General features: G+C 46.5%; 1 protein-coding gene across 2 annotated transcripts in view; it reads left to right on the top strand.

The window, feature by feature from the left end:
• Window positions 1-10,178: 10,178 nt before the first annotated feature.
• Window positions 10,179-20,108, top strand: part of TNFRSF13B (TNF receptor superfamily member 13B) — a 37,006-nt gene continuing 27,076 nt past the window's right edge. Inside the window, exon 1 of one of the 2 annotated variants that reach the window (XM_047708925.1) lies at window positions 10,179-10,269. In XM_047708925.1, coding sequence (XP_047564881.1) covers window positions 10,209-10,269 — 61 coding nt within the window. In that variant the 5' untranslated portion in view covers window positions 10,179-10,208. The remainder of the gene's footprint in view (window positions 10,270-20,108) is intronic. The other variant, XM_047708924.1, reaches the window with a different exon arrangement.

Below are 20,108 nucleotides of genomic sequence, written 5' to 3'. Positions count from 1 at the left end.
GCAGGCAGAGAGAGAGGAGGAGGCAGGTTCCCGCTGAGCAGAGAGCCCGATGCAGGGCTCGATCCCAGGACCCTGGGATCATGACCCGAGCCGAAGGCAGAGGCTTTAACCCACTGAGCCACCCAGGCACCCCTCCTTAGCCGCTTTAGATCTAGAGTGGCAACAACCAGGCCAGCCCAGCTGTGTGACTTAGGGGCTCCAGAGCTGGTGTAGCCAAGGGTACCAGAGCCAGCTGCTCAGGAAAAAAGGAGAAAAATCCATTAGCCTTCAATAGTAGCAGGAGATTAAACTTGCATCCTGCAAGACAAAAGACCTTAAGGTATTTTTTTCCTCCTTTACCCAAAACTTTTAAATTCTGCTTCCGCAACCTGATGCTTGCTAATCTGCCTTCTACCTTTGGTGTATATTGTTTTGGTTTGCTAGCAACTGGGAGATTAACACTCACCCTCATTCTTTCTGGAGGGAATTTTCCTGGGAGGCGAGGTGCACCAGAGATTGTGGTTTCTTGTTTTTTTTCCAAGCATTGATCTGATTCAATTCAATTCAATTCAATTCAGATATTTCTGGAGGAACTTCTCTATGCCAGGTGCTGTGGGAGCTCAACACGTTATTTCGAATCTTTCCTTCATTTGGTAAACATTTCTCTTCCTTATGACATCCACCCCCACAGGCCTTTTTCTCTATTACGTTCGTATGCCAAGTTCACTCACTTGTAACTGTACCAATTTTCTGAACTGCCCTCCCCTAGACCTTTACAAGCTGCCTAGCCACTGTTCTGGGTAGCCCTGTCCTGTCACTGCCCTCCACACACACCAGCACACAAACACCCTGCGTGCTCCACAGCTTGCCACCTCACGTGACCCTAGCACAGATTAGAGTCTGACTTCCTGTCATCTCCTTATGTGGGCATCCGTCTGCCTCCGTTGCCTGAGCTTCATGACCGTGGGAGTTTTGACGCACACACTTACACACAGTAGGTGTTCAATTAATGCTTGGGGACTGAGTGAACCACTCTGCTTCTGCTCCCACCCGTCCTCCCTGAGAGGGTCAGGGGCCCCAGGGCAGAAGAACATCAGGGTCAGGCAGGAGCTCAGGCCCCTATCTGGAGCTTGAGGACGGTGTGTAAGGACCCCAGCCATCTCAGCACCTGCTGGAAAGATCGTGGGCTCCGGGGCCAGATACCGGTGGGAGAAAATCCGCTCTACCACATCCTTGTCTATGGTAAAATGCTTGGTCTCTCTCAGCCTCAACTCCCTTACCTGTAAAATGCGGGGCTTGGTGGCATCCACCTTATTCTGAGGATGAAGCAATTTAAAATAAATCTTGTGCCTGGCATTAGTAGTAGTAGTTCAACTAACTGTGGTCACCTATCATTCTCCTATTCCCCCACCCCACCCCTACCCCCCCGCCACACACACTATCACCTTCACTGTGGGGCCCAAGCCCCTTTTCCAGTTTGTTTCCTACTGTTTACAGAAAAGGAATGCCAGAGACCTCCACCCAGAAGTCAGCAGCTTGCCCCCTTCTCTTTCTCATTTGTGTAACAACTGCCAGTTGGGTGCCTTTCACGTGCCAGGCATAGCTCTGGGGACCAGCTCATGTCAGGACGAAGCTCTGCCTACTGGTGCTTACTTTCTGGAGGGGGAGCAGATGAGCTGCCCGCAAGCCCATGAACAAGTTAGCCTGTTCTAAGTGGATGTCAGCGCCAGAAGGAAGTTGGTCAGACCCAAGGGGTGAGAGCGCTGGCTGGGGTCCTCAGGAGGGCCTCCCTGAGAAGCTGAGACAGTCCCCACAAGGAGCTGTGGCTGAGCATTTCAGGGCAGGGGCAAAGGACCCAGAGGTGGGAATGGGTCTGGCGGGGCTCTTGGAGGGAGCGGGGGAGAGGGGTGGGCAGGGATAGCAGGGAGGCAGCGGAGCAAGGCAGCGTGGGGCCACGTGCAGATTCTGGTCCTGGCCTTGAACTCGGAGCCTCAGCCCAGGTCTGGAATCAGTGGGCTGTGAACATGACTGCTAGCTGAGTCACCACAGCCTTCTCACGAAGGACCTGGTTCACCGATTTTCCTTCCTTAAATTGGCCACCGCCCAGCCGAACCCAAAGGAACCCAAATCTTGTTTGTTTTGAATTTCCAACCTTCTCGTTCATTCACGTACTCATGCAACAAATATTTGTGAGAGGTGTGTTGTATGCTGAGTACTCTGAGTACTCTGAGTACTCTGAGGACAAGTCACATACCTTGGTGCCCTCAAGCAGCCCAGAGCCTAGAGATTTCCATGCCTCAGCTTTCCCATCTATAAAATGGGCAGGCTGGAACCGATGTCCGTAAGATTCTTCTCTTCTAGAGTCCGGATGACAATGGAGAAGGCCGTAAACATCTCTGCCCAACATCACATGTACAACAGAGGGCTTGGAGAGAGACATAGAGATTCTTTTTGCTCCCAAACTTAAGGTGTAAAAGTTCCCCCATTGTTGAGTCACAGAGCTCCATTCCCCACCCCACTCCCCGATTCCAACCGATCCAAAAACGATGAAAGATTAAGAGATCACTGACTCACCTCTCCTTCCTGAGCTGCAGTGACAAAGAAGGACTTTAAGCCTCCTTCTCTGTCCCCTGATCCAGAACCTGTGTTGGTGAGCCAGGACCTATTTGCAAGGCTGCCCTTTTTGGTTAACAAAAAAATTTCTCTGCTCATAGCCAAGGGGAGGGGCAGGACAACCAGAACCTTCCTTCTTTCAGTAACAAGTTATCTTTTATTTTCTCTGGGAGCTCTTTGGGCATGTGGGAGGAGTGTGGGGCGGGAAGGGTTTGAGCACTTTAAGCAAATCACTCACTGGCTCTATGACCTTAGACAAATCACTTACCTCTCTGACCCTCAGGCTCCTCTTCAGTAAAATAGGAATAATTAATAATAATAATAATAATAATAATATATTTCTGAGAGGATTAAATAACACCTCTAAAGTGACTCACACGTGCCAGTAACGTGAAAAAGATTATTAAAACAAATATAGGAACATTATGAATTGATAATAATTACAGTCCCTCCATGATGTCTCCCTGAGTATTAGCTAATACAGCACCTCCCTGGCTTAGGGTGGGCTTCAGGGGCACGAGACGTCTCTCAGAGGCTGGGTGTTCACTAGTAGTTCGGATGCTCAGAGCAGTGCACGCCGTGTTCCCTCCTTCCCGGTGAGGGACTGCAAGCCTACAGGTAGGTTGCAACTCCTTCTCCAGGGGGTCATTAACTCTTCCTCAACAAAGGAGGGACGGAAGTGGAATGTGCAAAACCAGAGAGCCGTCGAAAGGAATGAGCTAGCTTTGTACAATAACTCCTGATAACAGGAGTCGATCTCAACCATGTTGGGTGAAATAGGAAAATACATCACGATAGAGACAGAACGCCATGTATATGAAACAGTTTTAAACCCCTCATGCCAAATAGTGGTATACACTGCATAGTTCAGAGATGAACGCATCCGTCCAAAGGTATAAAGATAAGCCTGGGGGCGCCTGGGTGGCTCAGTGGGTTAAAGCCTCTGCCTTCGGCTCAGGTCATGATCCCAGGGTCCTGGGATTGAGCCCCACATCAGGCTCTCTGCTCATCAGGAAGCCTGCTTCCCCCTCTCTCTGCCTGTCTCTCTGTCTGCTTGTGATCTCTCTCTGTCAAATAAATAAATAAAGTCTTGGGGCACCTGGGTGGCTCAGTGGGTTAAAGCCTCTGCCTTCGGCTCAGGTCATGATTCCAGGGTCCTAGGATTGAGTCCCACATCGGGCTCTCTGCTCAGCAGGGAGCCTGCTTCCTCCTCCTCTCTCTCTCTCTCTCTGCCTGCCTCTCTGCCTACTTGTGATCTCTGTCAAATAAATAAATAAATAAATAAATAAATAAATAAATAAATAAAGTCTTAAAAAAAAAAGATAAGCCTGGAAGATGGAGCCATACTCATGACGGTGATACGATCGCCGTCCTTCCGGCGAGGGGAGAAGTAGGGTGAGGGGATGGGGCATTTCAGAGCTGCAGTGTTTTCTCTCTTAAAAGAACAATTTGAAGGTGAATATGCCATCCAGTTAACATGTAACTCTAGGTGGTGAACATGTGGGTTTTGTTATCTCGTGCACAGCTATGGTCTGTATCTTTTTTTTTGACAAGGGAAATAAAAAGAGAATCTGTCAGAGAAACACTGGCTAAGAAAGCAGAAGGAATGACAGGTTTCGAGAGTCACCATTTTCCTAGTGTTACAGTTGTTTCAGACAAGGACCATCAGTGAACGGTGGTCAGGGAGCTAGGTATCCAAGGTGCCAAGTGGCACCCGTGGTTGACATTCGTGAGGGGGCAGGGCGCCTTTCCATGGAGACATATGGTGTCACCTCCTGAACAGGCGACCCAGCTGGGCATCACCATGTGGAGGACAGGGGATGCCAGGCACACTTGAGCGGAATCAATACGGAATACAGCCCATCACCTGGGATGTCTTCACCCCCAAGATGGGGAACCCAAAGCCAAGCAAGCGTGCAGACCTACCATCCCGCTCCCAGGGCCTCACGGAGGGATAGAAGAACATTAAGCACAGGGGAGGAAACCATCAGAGACGCCAACGTGGGACATTCTGTAAGACTGAGGCTGAGTCCATGTTCAACAAACCAAAGAAAGGAAAAGAAGAGAAAAGAAAAGAGAAAAAGGAATACCTACCATTTGCATGGACGTGGGTGGACTTCGAGGGGATTCTGCTGAGTGAAATGAGTCAGTCAGAGGAAGACAATTTCGTATGGCTTCACTCATATGTGGAATATAGGAAATAGCACAGAGGATCATAGGGCAAGGGAGGGAAAACGGAATGGGAAGAAGTCAGAGAGGGAGACAAAGCATGAGACACTCTTGACTCTGGGAAACAGACTGAGGGTTGCTGGAGGGGAGAGGGGTAGGATGGGATAGCTGGGTGATGGGCATTAAGGAGGGCATGTGATCCGATGAGCACTGGGTGTTACAGGCAACAAATGAATCATTGAGCACTACATCAAAAACTAATGATGTGGGGCGCCTGCGTGGCTCAGTGAGTTAAGCCTCTGCCTTCAGCTCAGGTCATAATCTCAGGGTCCTGGGATCGAGCCCCGCATCGGGCTCTCTGTTCAGCAGGGAGCCTGCTTCGCCGTCTCTCTCTGCCTGCCTCTCTGCCTGCTTGTGAGCTCTGTGTTTCAAATAAATAAATAAAATCTTAAAAAAACCCTAATGATGTACAATATGTTGGCTACTTGAATTTAAAAAAAGAGAGAGAGAAAAGAGAGAAAGGGAGGGGACAATTCTAGACCCAAACAAATGCCTACAGAGACATAGCAACCACATGCCATGTGTGACCCTCGGCTGGGTTCTCTCTCTCTCTCTTTTTTAAGATCTTTATTTATTTGACAGAGGGAACTCGAGAGCACAAGCAGGGGGAGCAGCAGAGGGACAGGGAGAAGCAGGCTCCCCACTGAGCAGGGGCTCCATCCCAGGACCCCAGGATCATGACCTGAGGGCAGGTGCTCAACCGACTGAGCTACCCAGCCAGACGCCCCTCTCTACTGACTTCTGATTCAAAAGAGGCAGCCAAGAAAAGCTGCAGAAGACAGCTGGGGAAATCCAAATATGGACTAGATATTAGATGGTGTTTCGAATTATTACTGATTTTCTTAAGTGCGGAAAAGCTAAATTTGTGGAAGAGAATTCCGTGTCTTAAGAGAATTCCGTGTCTTAGGGCTGAGGATTGAACGTCACGCTGTCTGCAAACGGTTTCCAGGCATCTCAGCAGGAAAGCAGATGGTAGACAGATACCAGTGTGATCACTTGTTAAAAACCTCGCTGGAGGGTCTGTAGGTATTCATTTGCTGCTGCTTTTAACCTTTTTCTGAATTTTGAATTTCATAATAAAAAGTTTTGAAGGAAAAATTTTTTTAAATGGAAAGAGAAACTAAGTCTTCCCACAAAAGTTGGTGCCTCTTGCTGTAGAAACTGCTGTTTGCTCCTTTGAAGCAGGTTCTGCTAAAACTATTTAGCATTTCTGAAAAATTAGCACAAATCGAGGGACCGGGTACACTAGCGACGACAGAGGAAATTCACATCTGAGTCGCATATGTAAATTGCAATCATGAAAATCAGGGCTTTCACTGCATTTCTAAGAAATGACCTTTTTTGGATACTCTTGCTTTTGTCTTACCTCTAGGACTCTCCCAGAGAAGGTTCAACAGCAAGGCCTCAAAGGGATGGGGTGGGGTTGGCAGACGCCAGGGCGTGGATGAGACAGATACCCACAGCGTCAGAGAGACCACGACACCCAGCATGGTAGAGGTTCTCAGGGCCAAAATATCGCCACTGTTCTTGCGCAGGGTGGAACTGCCTCATGGGAAAATTTTGATCAACGTGACAATGTTTCCTCTGACCAAGTAATCCGCTTAGGGAATTCAAGCTGTTTGATGAAACACAGAGATAAAATATACATGAAATGAACATATGTAAAGGGTTTAGAACAGCGCCTGGAACCTGGTAAGCGCTACAGGAATGCTCACTATTGTTATTATTTCTAATGAGCATTTTAAAGAACTCCTTTGAAACAAGAAAGGCTTGATTGATAGGATATATTCAGTGAAGAAAGGTCGTATGTTTATAGGGCATTGAACCTGCGTAAACAAGCAATTGTGTCAAGAAATGTGCGCAGGGTGGGGAGGGGACGGAAGCAAAAATCCATCCTCCCTTGACACGTGCAAGCATGTAAATGCCAGGGTTTTGCTTGGAAGCCTGTGTGACCCAGATCTGGTCACAGTGGCCACCTTTGAACAGGGAAAGGGGCTTTCGAGAGTATCTAGATGGAAGGGAAATTTCTTTTTTGCTATATTCCCTTTCACACTGTTTGAATTTTTCTTTACCATGTGCTCGTTTTAACTGTTTAGGTACGCGTATCTGAATGTATCAGCTCCAAAACCTGGAGGTTTACAAGTATCTCTACTCTAGGTTCCAGACTCTTCTGTCCCCTTTAAGTGTGGGGCTTAAAATTAGAATCCCACGTCCCCCCGGGGAGAGAGCTCTGAGAGAGGGCTGGTTTCAGAATGAGGTTCAGAAACCTGCAGCACCTGTTCTGAGGGAGCCCAGGGAGGAAGGGATTCTATTTGCATGGGTCATGAAATTCGAGCTCAGTTAACAGTAATAATAAAATTCCTCACAATTCTGTGGTCCTGAAGGGGCGGGTCACACGTGCTTTGGTCTGCCTGGTTTAATAAAATCTATTATCAGCCTAAAGTAGCCAGAAGAAAAAAGTGGATAATCCCATCTGTATGTTCCTGTTTACAGTCAGGAACAGGAAAAATGAATCTTTGAGGCTGGATGTCAGGATGGTGGAGATTCTAGGGTGGGGGGTGCTGCCTGGAAGGGGCAGGGAGGGAAACTTTTGGGGGGCTCCAAATGTTCTAAGTCTTGATCTGGATATGCACGTATGTAAACTTGCTGATTAACCTGTACACTTAAAATTCATGCATTTCACTGCATGTAAATTACATTTCTAATTAGAGAAAATAGAAAGCAAATAAAATCCACTACCTGTAAAGGGTGTTGAACAAAAGCACTAACAAGGGGCACCTGGGTGGCTCAGTGGTTAAAGCCTCTGCCTTCAGCTCAGGTCATGATCTCAGGGTCCTGGGATCGAGCCCCACATCGGGCTCTCTGCTCACAGCGGGGGGCCTGCCTCCTCCTCCTCTCTCTCTCTGCCTGCCTCTCTGCCTACTCATGATCTGTCTGTCAAATAAATTAAAAAAAAATCTTTAAAAAAAAAAAAGCACTAACAATCTGTGATCAGCAATGAGACATTAGGAAACCTACCCTCCCATCCTCGGCCGCCCCAAAAGTCAGATTGGAGTTTGTTCAACTTCTGTTTCACGCCTAACCTACACCGGCTTTAAAACTCCAGGGTGGGATCTCACGGAGCAAGCAAACGCATGTGGCTTCAGAGAGTAGCCGTCAGCCCAGCAGCTCTGTTTCTGGAAGGCACAGTCCGCTCAGTAGACAGAGACAGCTTTCTAACGGTCAGAACTAACCCCCTGGGAGCCAGCTGCTCTGTGAGGTGGTGAGAGCCCCAGCCCTGGGTAGGAAGGTAAGGAGGAGGTGTACTGAGGGCATCAGACAGTGACTCTGGGCATGCCCCGATTCAACAGGCAGGAAATTCCTGGGGACACAATCTCTGCCGGGCTCTGGCTCGCAAATCCAGTCCCTGCCAGCCTGAGTCTGGTTTTGTTACTTTTCACTGGCACAAGTAATACATAAGTATCTTCTCTGCGTAAAACTTAAAACGTTACAAATAGGGCTAAAGTCCCCTTTGATCATCTATTCCAAGCCTGGTCCCCCCTTGTCCTACCCAGAGAAAACCATCGACACCACGCATGTCCCATCAGACTTCATCAGCATCACATTCATACATATGGGGACGCGGAGAATGCGGCCATGTGTGATTTTTACAACAGGGTATCTTACGGTGGGTATCATGATTTGTCTAGCTCCTGCTTTGTACACTTTGTATAATATTCCTGGTTATGACCTGTGTACCTCATCCAGCCATCCTCCGTTGGATGGACATGTATGTTGTTTTCAGATGCTCCCTATTATTTTTTTTAATCTTTTAATTATTTTTTTATTTTTAAAAGATTTTTATTTATTTATTTGACAGAGAGAGACACAACAAGAGAGGGAACAGAAGCAGAGGGAGTGGGAGAGGGAGAAGCAGGCTTCCCACTGAGCAGAGAGCCCAATGTGGGGGCTCGATCCCAGGACCCTGGGATCATGACCTGAGTCGAAAGCAGATGCTTAACTACTGAGCCACCCAGGCATCCCCAGATGCTCCGTATTATTAACTGTGCCTCTGCGAACACCCTGGTGCACCTGTGGCACGTGGAGAAGGTCCTCGTGCACCTGTGGCACATGGAGAAGAATGGCACGTGTGTCGTGCAGTTTAATGGACCCTGGAAGGTTGTCCTCCAAAACTCCCTCCCTCCAGCAAGGCGCAAGAAAGCATTTCCCTAGGTCACTTCTAGCCCTCCGTATTATTGAACTTGAAGATTTTGCCGCCCTGGTAGATGAAAATTCATTTTTCATTGCTGAATTGCGTTTCTCTGATCGCTGAGATTGAGCAGTTTTTAGGTTTACCAACCCTGTTTCCTCTCCTGCTGCACTCACTGTCATCCAAGTCAGCCTTTTGTGTTCCTCCCTCCTGCCCTCACTCCTGTCCTGACTGCCCCCTGGATGCCCTCCCACTTCCCTTTCACCAGCAGGATTCTTTCCCATGCTTCCAAGATTCCTTCCTAAATGCCTTGGGCTTCAAAATCTGGCTCAATCCAGTCTTAATCCCCAGGAAGGTTTCCGGGGAGTTGGGAAGGCGTGGAAAACGAGTTACAAGAGTGTGTTAGGGGCTACGGTGCTAATCTTCCATATTGTTTATTGAGAACTTACTAGGTGCCAAGAACTTGCTCTAAGACTTTAACTGTGGTGACTCCTTTCATTCTGCTAACAACCTGTGACCTGGGTACGATTATACCCACTCATGAGAAAAGAAGACGGAGGCACAGAGAAGTTAAGGGAATTGCCCCAAAGGCTTCCTGCAGGTAAGCGGTCAAACTAAGGTTCAAACCCGGGGTGTCAGCTTCTCGAGTGTTTTGATAGGGCTTAGGAAGCACAGAGAATGGGCATTTAGCCTGGCCTGGGGCAGTCAGGGATGGCTTCCTGGAGGAGTTGGCCCCTCAGATGAGCCTGAAGCCAGAACAGGAAGAGATGACCAAGCAATGAAATAGGAAATGGGTGTCAAGGAAGAGGGACAGTGCTGAGCAATGTTTGGAGGCTGGAGAGTGGGGTCACCCTGGCTGCAGCTGGGAAGGTGTGGCATGGGGCTGGAAACAGGTCCAAGCTGTGGGTCAGGGCCAGCTTGCGGTCATACCAGTTTATACCTCACCCCAAGGCCAGGCCAGTCCTGTTCTTCCTCTGCTCTGCGGGTGCTGGTGGGCATGGCGCAGAGGGGGCTCCGTAGATGGATGGCACTGGTGGGGACTCCGAGCAGTCCCAGGCCACCCACCTCAGCTCCTAACACGCAGGTGCAGGGCGGGAGGGGGTGCCGCTGATTTACATCCTACAGGTTGGGGGGAAAACCCAGGAAGTGCAGCTCAGGCACTAATCAAATCTCAGGCTAATAATAAACGTCCTGAGTAATGAGCGGCTTGGGCTGGAGCAGGCAAGGTGGCCGGAGCCGGGCGGGCCAGGAAGAGCGGCGTGAGTAGCTGGGGAGGCGGCCGGGTGGGGGTGACTGGGGGCGAGGAGGGCTCGGCCAGGGGTACCCTGCATGGATTCGGTGGGGATTGCTGGGCACGGCCTCCACAGCAGATGGGCAAGCTCGGGCAGTCTGAGGGTCGCCCCATGCCTCTGCACATGGACAGCCCCAAGTCTGGGGGCCTTGGGGGTCTGCACCTTGCACCCCAGGAGAGGAGCCTGGAGCTTGGAAGATCAGCACATAAGCAGAAATTCCATCCCAGACGCCCCCGACCCCGAGCTGCCAGGGCACCTCAGCCAGGTTGGCCAGGAGGTTTAAAAAGTATTTTATTTTGAAGCCAAAGTGAGGAGGAGAGTTTAATGCAGCTTCTGCATACATCCTCCAGCTTTGACGATTATCGACATATGGCCCCCCACTTTCCATGCCTCCCGTGTTCCCCCAGCAGCCCCTCTGGATCATTTGAAAGCTAATAGCAAACACTGTATTGTTTGATTTGTGGATTCCTCAGCATTGAACTCTAAAAGCCTTTTAAAAAACAAAAATCAAAAAATTAACCATCAAACTCTGACCAGTTTGAAAAAGAAGCCCCCCCAGGCCCCAGGTTCACCTGGGTGGCTCAGTCGGTTAAGTGTCTGCCTTCGGCTCAGGTCATGATCCCAGGGTTCTCAGATCAAGCTCACGTCAGCAGGGAGCCTGCTTCTCCCTCCCCACTCTGGCTGCCACTCTGCCTACTTGTGATCCTTCTCTTCCTCTCTTTGTCAAATAAATAAATAAAATCTTAAAAAAAAAAAAGAAATAGAATGTCGCCCCCCTAGTATTACCAAATAGCTGGTCAGTGTTGAGAATTTTCAACTGTCTCATCAATGTCTTTTCCAGTTGATTTGTTCAAATCAGGATCTGACCACACCCCCATTATGGCTTTGATTACACATTTTATTTTATTTTATTTTTAAAGATTTTATTTATTTATTTGACAGAGATCACAAGTAGGCAGAGAGGCAGGCAGAGAGAGAGGAAGGGAAGCAGGCTCCCCGCTGAGCAGAGAGCCCCATGCGGAGCTTGATCCCAGGACCCTGGGGTCATGACCCGAGCAGAGGTTTTAAACCACTGAGCCACCCAGGTGCCCATGATTACACATTTTAATCTAGAATAGTTCCCTTCTGGTCTCCCCTTTCCCCCTTCCTATTTATTATTGAAGAAGCTGGATAGCTTACCCTGTAGAATTTTTATCAGGGTTTTAAAGGCCCGTTTGAAGGCCCGAACCAGGAAGCATAGTTTTCTGGAGTGGAGGATCCAAGTCTGTGCTGCGCAGAGGGGACCCCAAGGGTGGGTTTGAGGGGCTCTTCAGGGCCCTGGGTGGCCTGGCCTGGGTTCAAGCACTGCTGCCTCCTGCTCTGTCCTGCTCATATCAGGCAGGGAACACATCTTTTCTCTGATTCCTTTTTAAACCTACTGACCTTGTCCCCAGACACGTCCCCAGCTAAGGGCTCAAATGTATAAAATTTCTAAGAACTTCAGAGCAGGCAAGGGCCAGAGGCCACCTTGACTCAGGCTGAAACTGCCCGGGCCCCCAGGACCACAGGCCAGGAATTGGTCAGAACCATACGGGGCATTGAGCGCGGCTGCCATGTGCCCCAGAATCCGCCCCGGCCTGAAGTTCAGGGTTCTAGCTCCCTGGTGTTCACAGACTCCCTGTGTGAGCTTGGATGAGACTTTCACCTCCCCTGGCTCTGTTTCCTCAGCTTTACTATGAAGAAGAGCCTCTGACCCACCAGATGTCCCTCAAAACCTCGAAAGGGCTTTGAACCTGCCAGAGCCCCTCTTGAGGAGTCCCAAGCAAAGGCTCGGAGAAGGGCTGCAGTTAAAAAAGCTTTGGGTTTCTTTAATCTGGCATTTTCCGAACTAATGTGACCACAGACGTCTTTCTTGGTACAGAACCTCTTAAGCCAAGCACACGAGGAATCCCAGGCAGAGGGATCCAACCATCATCCCCCCTTGTCTGCTCTTGGGTCTCAGGGTGCAGCAGGCCGGGGTGTGAGCCTGGTCCTCAAAACCAGGCGTGCAAGGGGTTCTCCCTTCTTCCCTCTAGTTTCTCAAGGTTCTATTCTGCCTGGCTGATGTCAATCTTGGGCTTTTCCTGGCTCTTTTGGGGGCTGGATGATGGTTCTGGGATTTTCTGTAGATCCAGGTCATGGTGGAGGAGTGGGGAGCAGGCATGGCACCATTGGGTCCCCATCAGGTCCCACAGCTTGGTGGCACCCAGACCACGAGTATGTCTCGAAAGCTCTCTAGGGCAGCCCTGTCCAATCTAACCCAGAGGCCCCCCACCCAGAACTTCACAGTGTGCTGGGGCGAGCAGCAGCACCCTCCTTCTCCTCTCCCCAAATGAGGGAAGGGTCAGAGTTCTCTCTAATTTTGTTTGGTCCTTTTGTATTTTCAATTTGTGTTTTGAGTAGATAGTGGTCACACATTGGAAGCGCAGAAAGTATAAAAAGGTAGACAATATGAAGTCTTCCTTCTCTCTCCATCCTTCAGCTGCCTAGTTCCTGCCTCCCTGGAAAGAAATAGCCTTAAATGCCATATCCTTTACACATCACACAGTTTACCCCATTAAAGTGTGCGAGGCAATGATACTGAGTGTGTTTGCAGACTGATGCAATCAGCACTATGATCTAATTTTAGAACATCTTCATCACCCCACACTCTCCATTCCTCCCCACCCCAGGCCTTAGGTTATCACTAACCTGTTTTCTGTCTCTACAGATTTGCCTGTGTTTTTCTTTTTTATTTTTTTAAGATTTTATTTATTTATTTGACAGACAGAGATCACAAGTAGGCAGAGAGGCAGGTAGAGAGAGAGGAGGAAGCAGGCTCCCTGCTGAGCAGAGAGCCCGATGCGGGGCTCAATCCCGGAAACCTGGGATCATGACCTGAGCCGAAGACAGAGGCTTAACCCACTAAGCCACCCAGGTGCCCCAGATTTGCCTGTATTTTTCTTAAAAAGATTTCTTTATTTATTTGGGGAGTGGGGCAGAGAAAGAGGGAGAGAATCTCAAGCAGACTCCCTGCTAAGCACAGAGTCAGATCCTGAGCTCGAAACCTGAGCCAAAATCAAGAGTCAGCCACTCAACTGACTGAGCCACCCAGACACACCTAAGCTCCTGTTTTGGACAATTTTATAAAAATCGAATGTGGGGGACGCCTGGGTGGCTCAGTTGGTTGGACGACTGCCTTCAGCTCAGGTCATGATCCTGGAGTCCCGGGATCAAGTCCCGCATCGGGCTCCCAGCTCCACGGGGAGTCTGCTTCTCTCTCTGACCTTCTCCTAGCTCATGCTCTCTCTCACTGTCTCTCTCTCAAATAAATAAATAAAATCTTTAAAAAAAAAAAATCGAATGTGGTTTTATCCAATTGGGGCACCTGGGTGGCTCAGTCGTTGGGTGTCTGCCTTCACCTCAGGTCATGATCCCGGGGTCCTGGGATCAAGCCCCACAACAGGCTCCCTGCTCCCTCCTCTCCCGCTCCCCCTGCCTGTGTTCTCTCTCTGGCTGAGTCTCTCTCTGTCAAGTAAATAAAAATCTTTAAAAAAAAAATCCAATTTGGGGCACCTGGGTATCTCAGTGGGTTAAGCGCCTGCCTTTGGCTTGCGTCATGATTCCAGGATCCTGGGATCAAGCCCCACATCAGGCTCCTTGCTTAGCAGGGAGCCTGCTTCTCATTCTCCCTCTGCCTGCTGCTCCCCCTGCTTGTGCTCTCTCAATCTCTCTTTGTCTCTCTGTCAAATAAATAAATAAAATCTTTTAAAAAAATCCAATGTGATGTTTTGCAAACTGCCTTCTTCCTCCTAGCATGATGTTTTTAAGCTTCATTCATTTTGTAGTATATGTCAGCACTTTTTTCCTTTTTATGGAATAATAATATTCCATATAATTGGAATAATAATATTCCAATAATATTCCATTTAATGGACATACCACATTTTATCCATTCATCAATTGATGGGCATTTGGGTTGTTTCTGCTTTTTGGCTATTATGAATAATGCTGCCATGAACATTCGTGTTCAAGTATTTGTTTGGACATGTTTTCATTTGTCTTGGAGCAGAATTGCTGGGTCTTATAGCAATTCTCTGCTTAACACTTTGAGGAACTATCAAACTGTTTTCCACGGTAGCTGTACCATTTGATACTCTTGCTTCCTGTATGAGGGTTCTAGTTTCTCCACATCCTCAGGAACACGTGTCATTATCCCTTTGTTCATTATGGTCATTTTAGTACGTATGTCAGTGTGGTTTTGATTTGCATTTCCCTATTGACATGTGATGTTGACCATCTTTTCATGAGCTTAGTAGCCATTCACATTATCTTTTTGGAAAAATGTCTAACTCCTTAACCTATTTTTAAATTGGGTTGTTTTTCACTATTCACTTATAAGCATTCTTTTTTTTTTTTTTAAAGATTTTATTTATTTATTTGACAGAGAGAAATCACAAGTAGGCAGAGAGGCAGGCAGAGAGAGAGGAGGAAGCAGGCTCCCTGTTGAGCAGAAAGCCCGATGTGGGGCTTGAACCCAGGACCTGGGATCATGACCTGAGCCGAAGGCAGCGGCTTAACCCACTGAGCCACCCAGGCGCCCCATAAGCATTCTTTATATATTCTGGATCCTCCAACATATATATGGTTTGCAAATATTTCCTCCCACTCTGTGGATTGTCCTTTTATTTTCTTGATAGTATTCTGTGAAACACAAACGTGTTTAATTTTGATAAAGTCCAATCTCTCAATCTTCTTTGTAGCCATTCATGCATTTGGTGTCATTGCCTAACCCCAAACATGAAGATTCACTTGTTTTCTTCTAAATTTATCATTTTAGCTCTTACATTTAGATCTATGATCACTGGGAGTTAATTTTTGTGTATGGTGGGAGGTAGGAGTCCAAATTTCCTTTTTTTTTTTTAAGGATTTATTTATTCATTTGACAGAAAGATCACAAGTAGGCAAAGAGGCAGGCAGAAGGAGAGAAGGAAGCAGGCTCCTCACCAAGCAGAGAACCCGATGCAGGGCTTGATCCCAGGACCCTGGGATCATGACCTGAGCTGAAGGCAGAAGTTTTAACCCACTGAGCCACCCAGGTGCCCTAGGAGTCCAAATTTCTTGTTTTACACATGTCTATCCTATTGTCTCAGCAATCTTTGTTGAAGACTATCCTTTTTCCCATTGAGTTGTCTTGGAACCCTTGTTGAACATCAATTAACTATAAACGTTAGGCTTTATTTATGGACTCTCAATTCTATTCCATTGGTCTATGGTTATCTTTATGCCAGTACCACGCTGTCTTATTTACTATTGCTTTGTAGTAAGTTTTGAAATTGAAAACTGTGAGTCTTCCAACTGTTCTTCTTTTTTGAGATTGCTTTGGCTCTTCTGGGTCTCTTGCATTTCTATAGGATTTAAGGATCAGCTTGTCAAATTCTGCAGAAAAACCAGCTGTGATTTTTTATTAGGATTGCATTGACTCTGTAGAATAATTTGGGGAATATTGCCATCTTAACAATATTAAGTCTTTCAATCCATGAACGTGGGATGTCTCTCCATTTATTTAGTTTTTTTAAGATTTCTGTCAAAAACGTTTTGTAGTTTTCAATGTACACAAGTTTGGCACTCTTTTGTTAAATTTATTCCTAAGATTTTTATTTAAAACACCATTTTTTTCTTGTATTTCTTTATAATGTTTCTTTGTATATATGCCAACACTTACAGATTTGAACTTTCCCCCTTTTTGCAAAAGGAAGGAAGGAAGGAAGGAAGAAAGGTCCAGCCCTAAGTACTATGCTGTTATGTACACTATTTATTTTTGTTTTCCACATAATATATCTTAGAGTTCTTTTCATAGCAATATATAAAGAGCTTCCTAATTCTTTTTTTTAGAGATGCATATAGTCCTGTATATAAGCATACTATAATTTACTCATTCAGTCCTCTATTGATGGGCATTTGGGTTTTTACCAATCTCTTGCTATTACAAATATTGCTGCAGTAAATTTATTATTTCCCACTCTGGGATAAATCCCAGAGTTTAATCACTGTATCACTGGTAAATGCATCAGTAATTTTGACAAATGTTGCCGAATTGCCCTCCACGAGGGTTATCCCTATCCCCCACCCCCCCACTTTCCATACTGAACTGGAGTGCCAGTTTCCTCATGACTTTGCCATTAGAAGGTATTATTAAGCTTCTGGATTTTTAAGTCTATTAAGGGAAGATAGTATCAGCACAGTTGTCTTTGGAATGAACCAGACATCTTTATGATGTTTTTCCCTGTCTGTGAACTGTCCACTGTGTTTGCTCAGTTTTCTATTGGGTAACTGACTTTTCCCCTTCTGTTTACCGATATGAACTGCAATGTTTTGTTCCCACTTTCTATTTGCCTTTAGACTTTTCTGAAGGCATTTTTGGCCATGCTTGGGGTTTTTTTGTTTGCTTGTTCTGTGAAGTCTATTTTATCAGTCTTTTCTTTAACGGATTTTGGATATGGGGTCATAGTTAGAAAGGCCTTTCATACTTCAAGATTACAAAGAAATATCAGGGCATTTTTTTCTCTAGAACTTTTTGTAATTTTATTCTTTTTCACACTTAAATCTTTGGGCTGGTGGTTTTGTTTTTGTTTTATATATATATACATATATATACACACACATATATGTATATGTGAAGTTATTTACATATATATACATACACATGTATATATATGTGTATATATGTGTGTGTGTGTGTGTGTGTGTATGAAATTATTTCCTGTGCTGGTTTCTGGTCCACTTACTTGTCTCTTCCAGGAATCCTCTCCCCTAAGTTTTAAAAGCAAAAGCCAAGATTTTTGCTTTCCCCTCTCTCCACTCCAGGACACCTCTGCCCTGAGTCCTACTTGAATGGAGGAAATGCAGGCAGGAGAGGGGGCAGAGTAAAACTTGAATATTGTCCCAGCCCAGCTGCCTATAACACAGTGCAAAAATGGAGACTGCTTTTCATTCCACAAGTCTTTACTGAGGACAGCAATGTGCAAGGTCATTTATGAGCATTTATCAAGGACCTACTATGTCCTGGTATTATGGGAAGCACAGACTCAGAGATGAATGAGACAGTGAAAGGAGGCAGAATGGCTACACCTTCAGATGTAAGTTACAAAACAAGAAATATGACCAGGTAGACATGCTCAGACCACAAAGTCATCCAGGAAGACACATGTGAGACAGCTCAGAGGAGAGGAGAGGCAAGAGGATAAGACAGTTATGGGGGCAAGTGTTTTTAGAAAATTTTGATGCTTAAGCTACAAGTTGAGGCTGTGGGAGAAGTTCCCAGGCCTGGAGGGCTAATTCGAGGATATATCATTATTAATAAAAATATTCTATCATTATAAGAGATTCTATGGTTTTATATTACTATAAAATGATTATAATTGTGACTATAATTAATCCATTATATTTTATACCACTTGTATCAGACAAGTAACCACCATTTGGCAGCCGTGTCTCAGGCCAGTTACATGAATGTCACATACACGTCCTTGCGAGAACTTTCTCTGCAGAGGAAAGCCTATACCCTCCATTTTGCAGATAAGGAAAGCCGAGGTTGTGTGCCCTTTCCCAAGGTGATTTAGTGGTGACCCAGAGTTGTGGTTTCCCCACCACACGCACTTTGGTTCTCTCACACTTGTTCAGCCACTGAACTGTGGCAAATCAATTTTCAAAATGAGCTAACCGGAGGCAAAAATTATAATAGGTAGAAATGGTCATCCCCTTCTTATAAACCAAAACCGAGAAAGTGACTTGACTAGGATTCCCAAGACCTAATTTAGTTCTGACTTAAATCCTGTGTGGGGACAGTGGGCTCACCACCCTGAGAATCTCTGAAAGGTAGTTTGGGTGGGGGCTGGCCGAGGTCAGTCTCTGACCTATGTTCAGCCATAGTGGCACATTGTGTTGTTGAATCCATCAACAACACAAATTCCTTTGGATCCCTTTAGCCATCCCTTTAGGTGTTCAAGGATAGACTGCTCTCTTTGCTATAGGCTAATGTTACCCAGAAGAGCCTGGTAGGAAATCGGTTACAATTAACTGAAATGAAAAGCCACCTTCTCATTTCCTTCTTTGTCTCCTCCCCTCACCTTGTCCTCTTACCTCTCCCACCACCCCAACCCCTCTACCTCCTCTTCCTTCTTCTTCATGTAAATAAAAGCAAGGTTGTAAGTGGTCATTGCCTGTTCTCCTGCAGGTGCCCCCCGTGTCAGGCTGTGACCTCCTCCAGGACACGCACCCCATCTCTTCACATTGAAATCCCCTCCTGACCTCACCCCACCAGTGACAACCTAGCTCAAAGCCCCCAGTTCACATTGTGTTTACTTAAAGACTGGATGAGACATTCCTCCCGTCTTGAAGTTGTTTTTGTCCTTTCTTTTCAATTCAAGATTTTTTGACAAAATTGTAAAGAGTCAGAAGGAGGACCTGAGATTTTACACCCCTCCTGTTCCTTTCTCATGGGGATGGGACTCTCTCCCCACCATAGAGAGAGATACGGAGTTGTCTTAGGCCCTTAGGCAGGAGTTTGCCCTTTTATTCTTCCCTTGACTCAGGTCCAGGCCTTGGCCAGCACAGTACTCCCTATTGCAAGGAGTGGCAGTATTAATAAGGGCAATAGCTCAGAAGGTTAACCTTTTACTAATAGCCCAGTACGATGCCAGGCAAAGCAGCTGCTATGCATGAAATGTTCACATCGTCCATATGAAGTAAACAATAGCATCCCTATTTTACAGATGGGGACACTGGGGTTCCAGGAGGTGACGTTCTGCCCAAGGCCACAGAGTTAGGAAGTGCTAGGCCCAGGATACGTAGTCCAGTGGTTCCCAGCCCTTGCTACCTAATAGCTTCACTGGGCTCACTCTCAAAGAGTCTCAGAATATCATAGGCATACAGTGCTAGTTCTTGACTTTTCAATTTTATATACTATGTGTTAACTTCCTACTTTGTAAGACAAGAACTTAATTCTTACATCACCCTCTGTGTACGTACAACCTCTCCTCCACCCAGTCTCCCAGAGCTCTGCCTTTAGTTAGACCCGTGGAGACTGTGAGCAAGTCTGATACAGACAATGGGGCTGACCTGATGGTGGATGGGGCAGCAACAGCAGTGTACTCAGCCAGCCTGGCACATTGTGTTGTTGAATCCATCAACAACACAAATTCCTTTGGATCCCTTTAGCCATCCCTTTAGGTGTTCAAGGATAGACTGCTCTCTTTGCTGTAGGCTAATCAGTTGCCCCCAAATGTAAAATGCTCTAGAGTTTTGTTCTTCCTTTTATTCATCCTCTCTTGTAAGTCCCAGTATTGCCTTTGTTCATTGACAGTGGTCTAATGGCTATCTCCACTCACACAAATGAGTAACATTTGTTACTCATAATTCAAAGTCTCTGAGTTACTCATGGACTGTTGCTCAGACGTTTATGATGTTGTGGATTTTGTTCCCAGCTGAACCATACGGGTTCTAGGATTTCCCTGGGCTTGATAGCGCCTCAGTTTTCTCTGTGCCTATCAGTAATTTATCCTCAGCTCTGTGACAAGCTCAGCCTGTCAGCTGGCCAAACATACTCACTTGTCTATTATTTCAATGTTTTCATTGGAGATCCTTCTTCCCTCTTTTCTTTTTTAGCTGGGAGAGGATTCCCTCTAGGCCTATAAATGCTGTCCCCAGAGACTTCTTTCATCATCATTCTGAGAATTCTAACTTCATCTCTTTGCTGAGATGGATCCACTCTTTCTCTCCCACTCCCCATTGTTTTGTTTACTCCCTAC

Source organism: Lutra lutra, chromosome 16 (assembly GCF_902655055.1).
Source record: "Lutra lutra chromosome 16, mLutLut1.2, whole genome shotgun sequence".
NCBI classification, from domain to species: Eukaryota; Metazoa; Chordata; class Mammalia; order Carnivora; family Mustelidae; genus Lutra; species Lutra lutra.
This window is presented reverse-complemented; position numbering and strand designations above follow the sequence as displayed.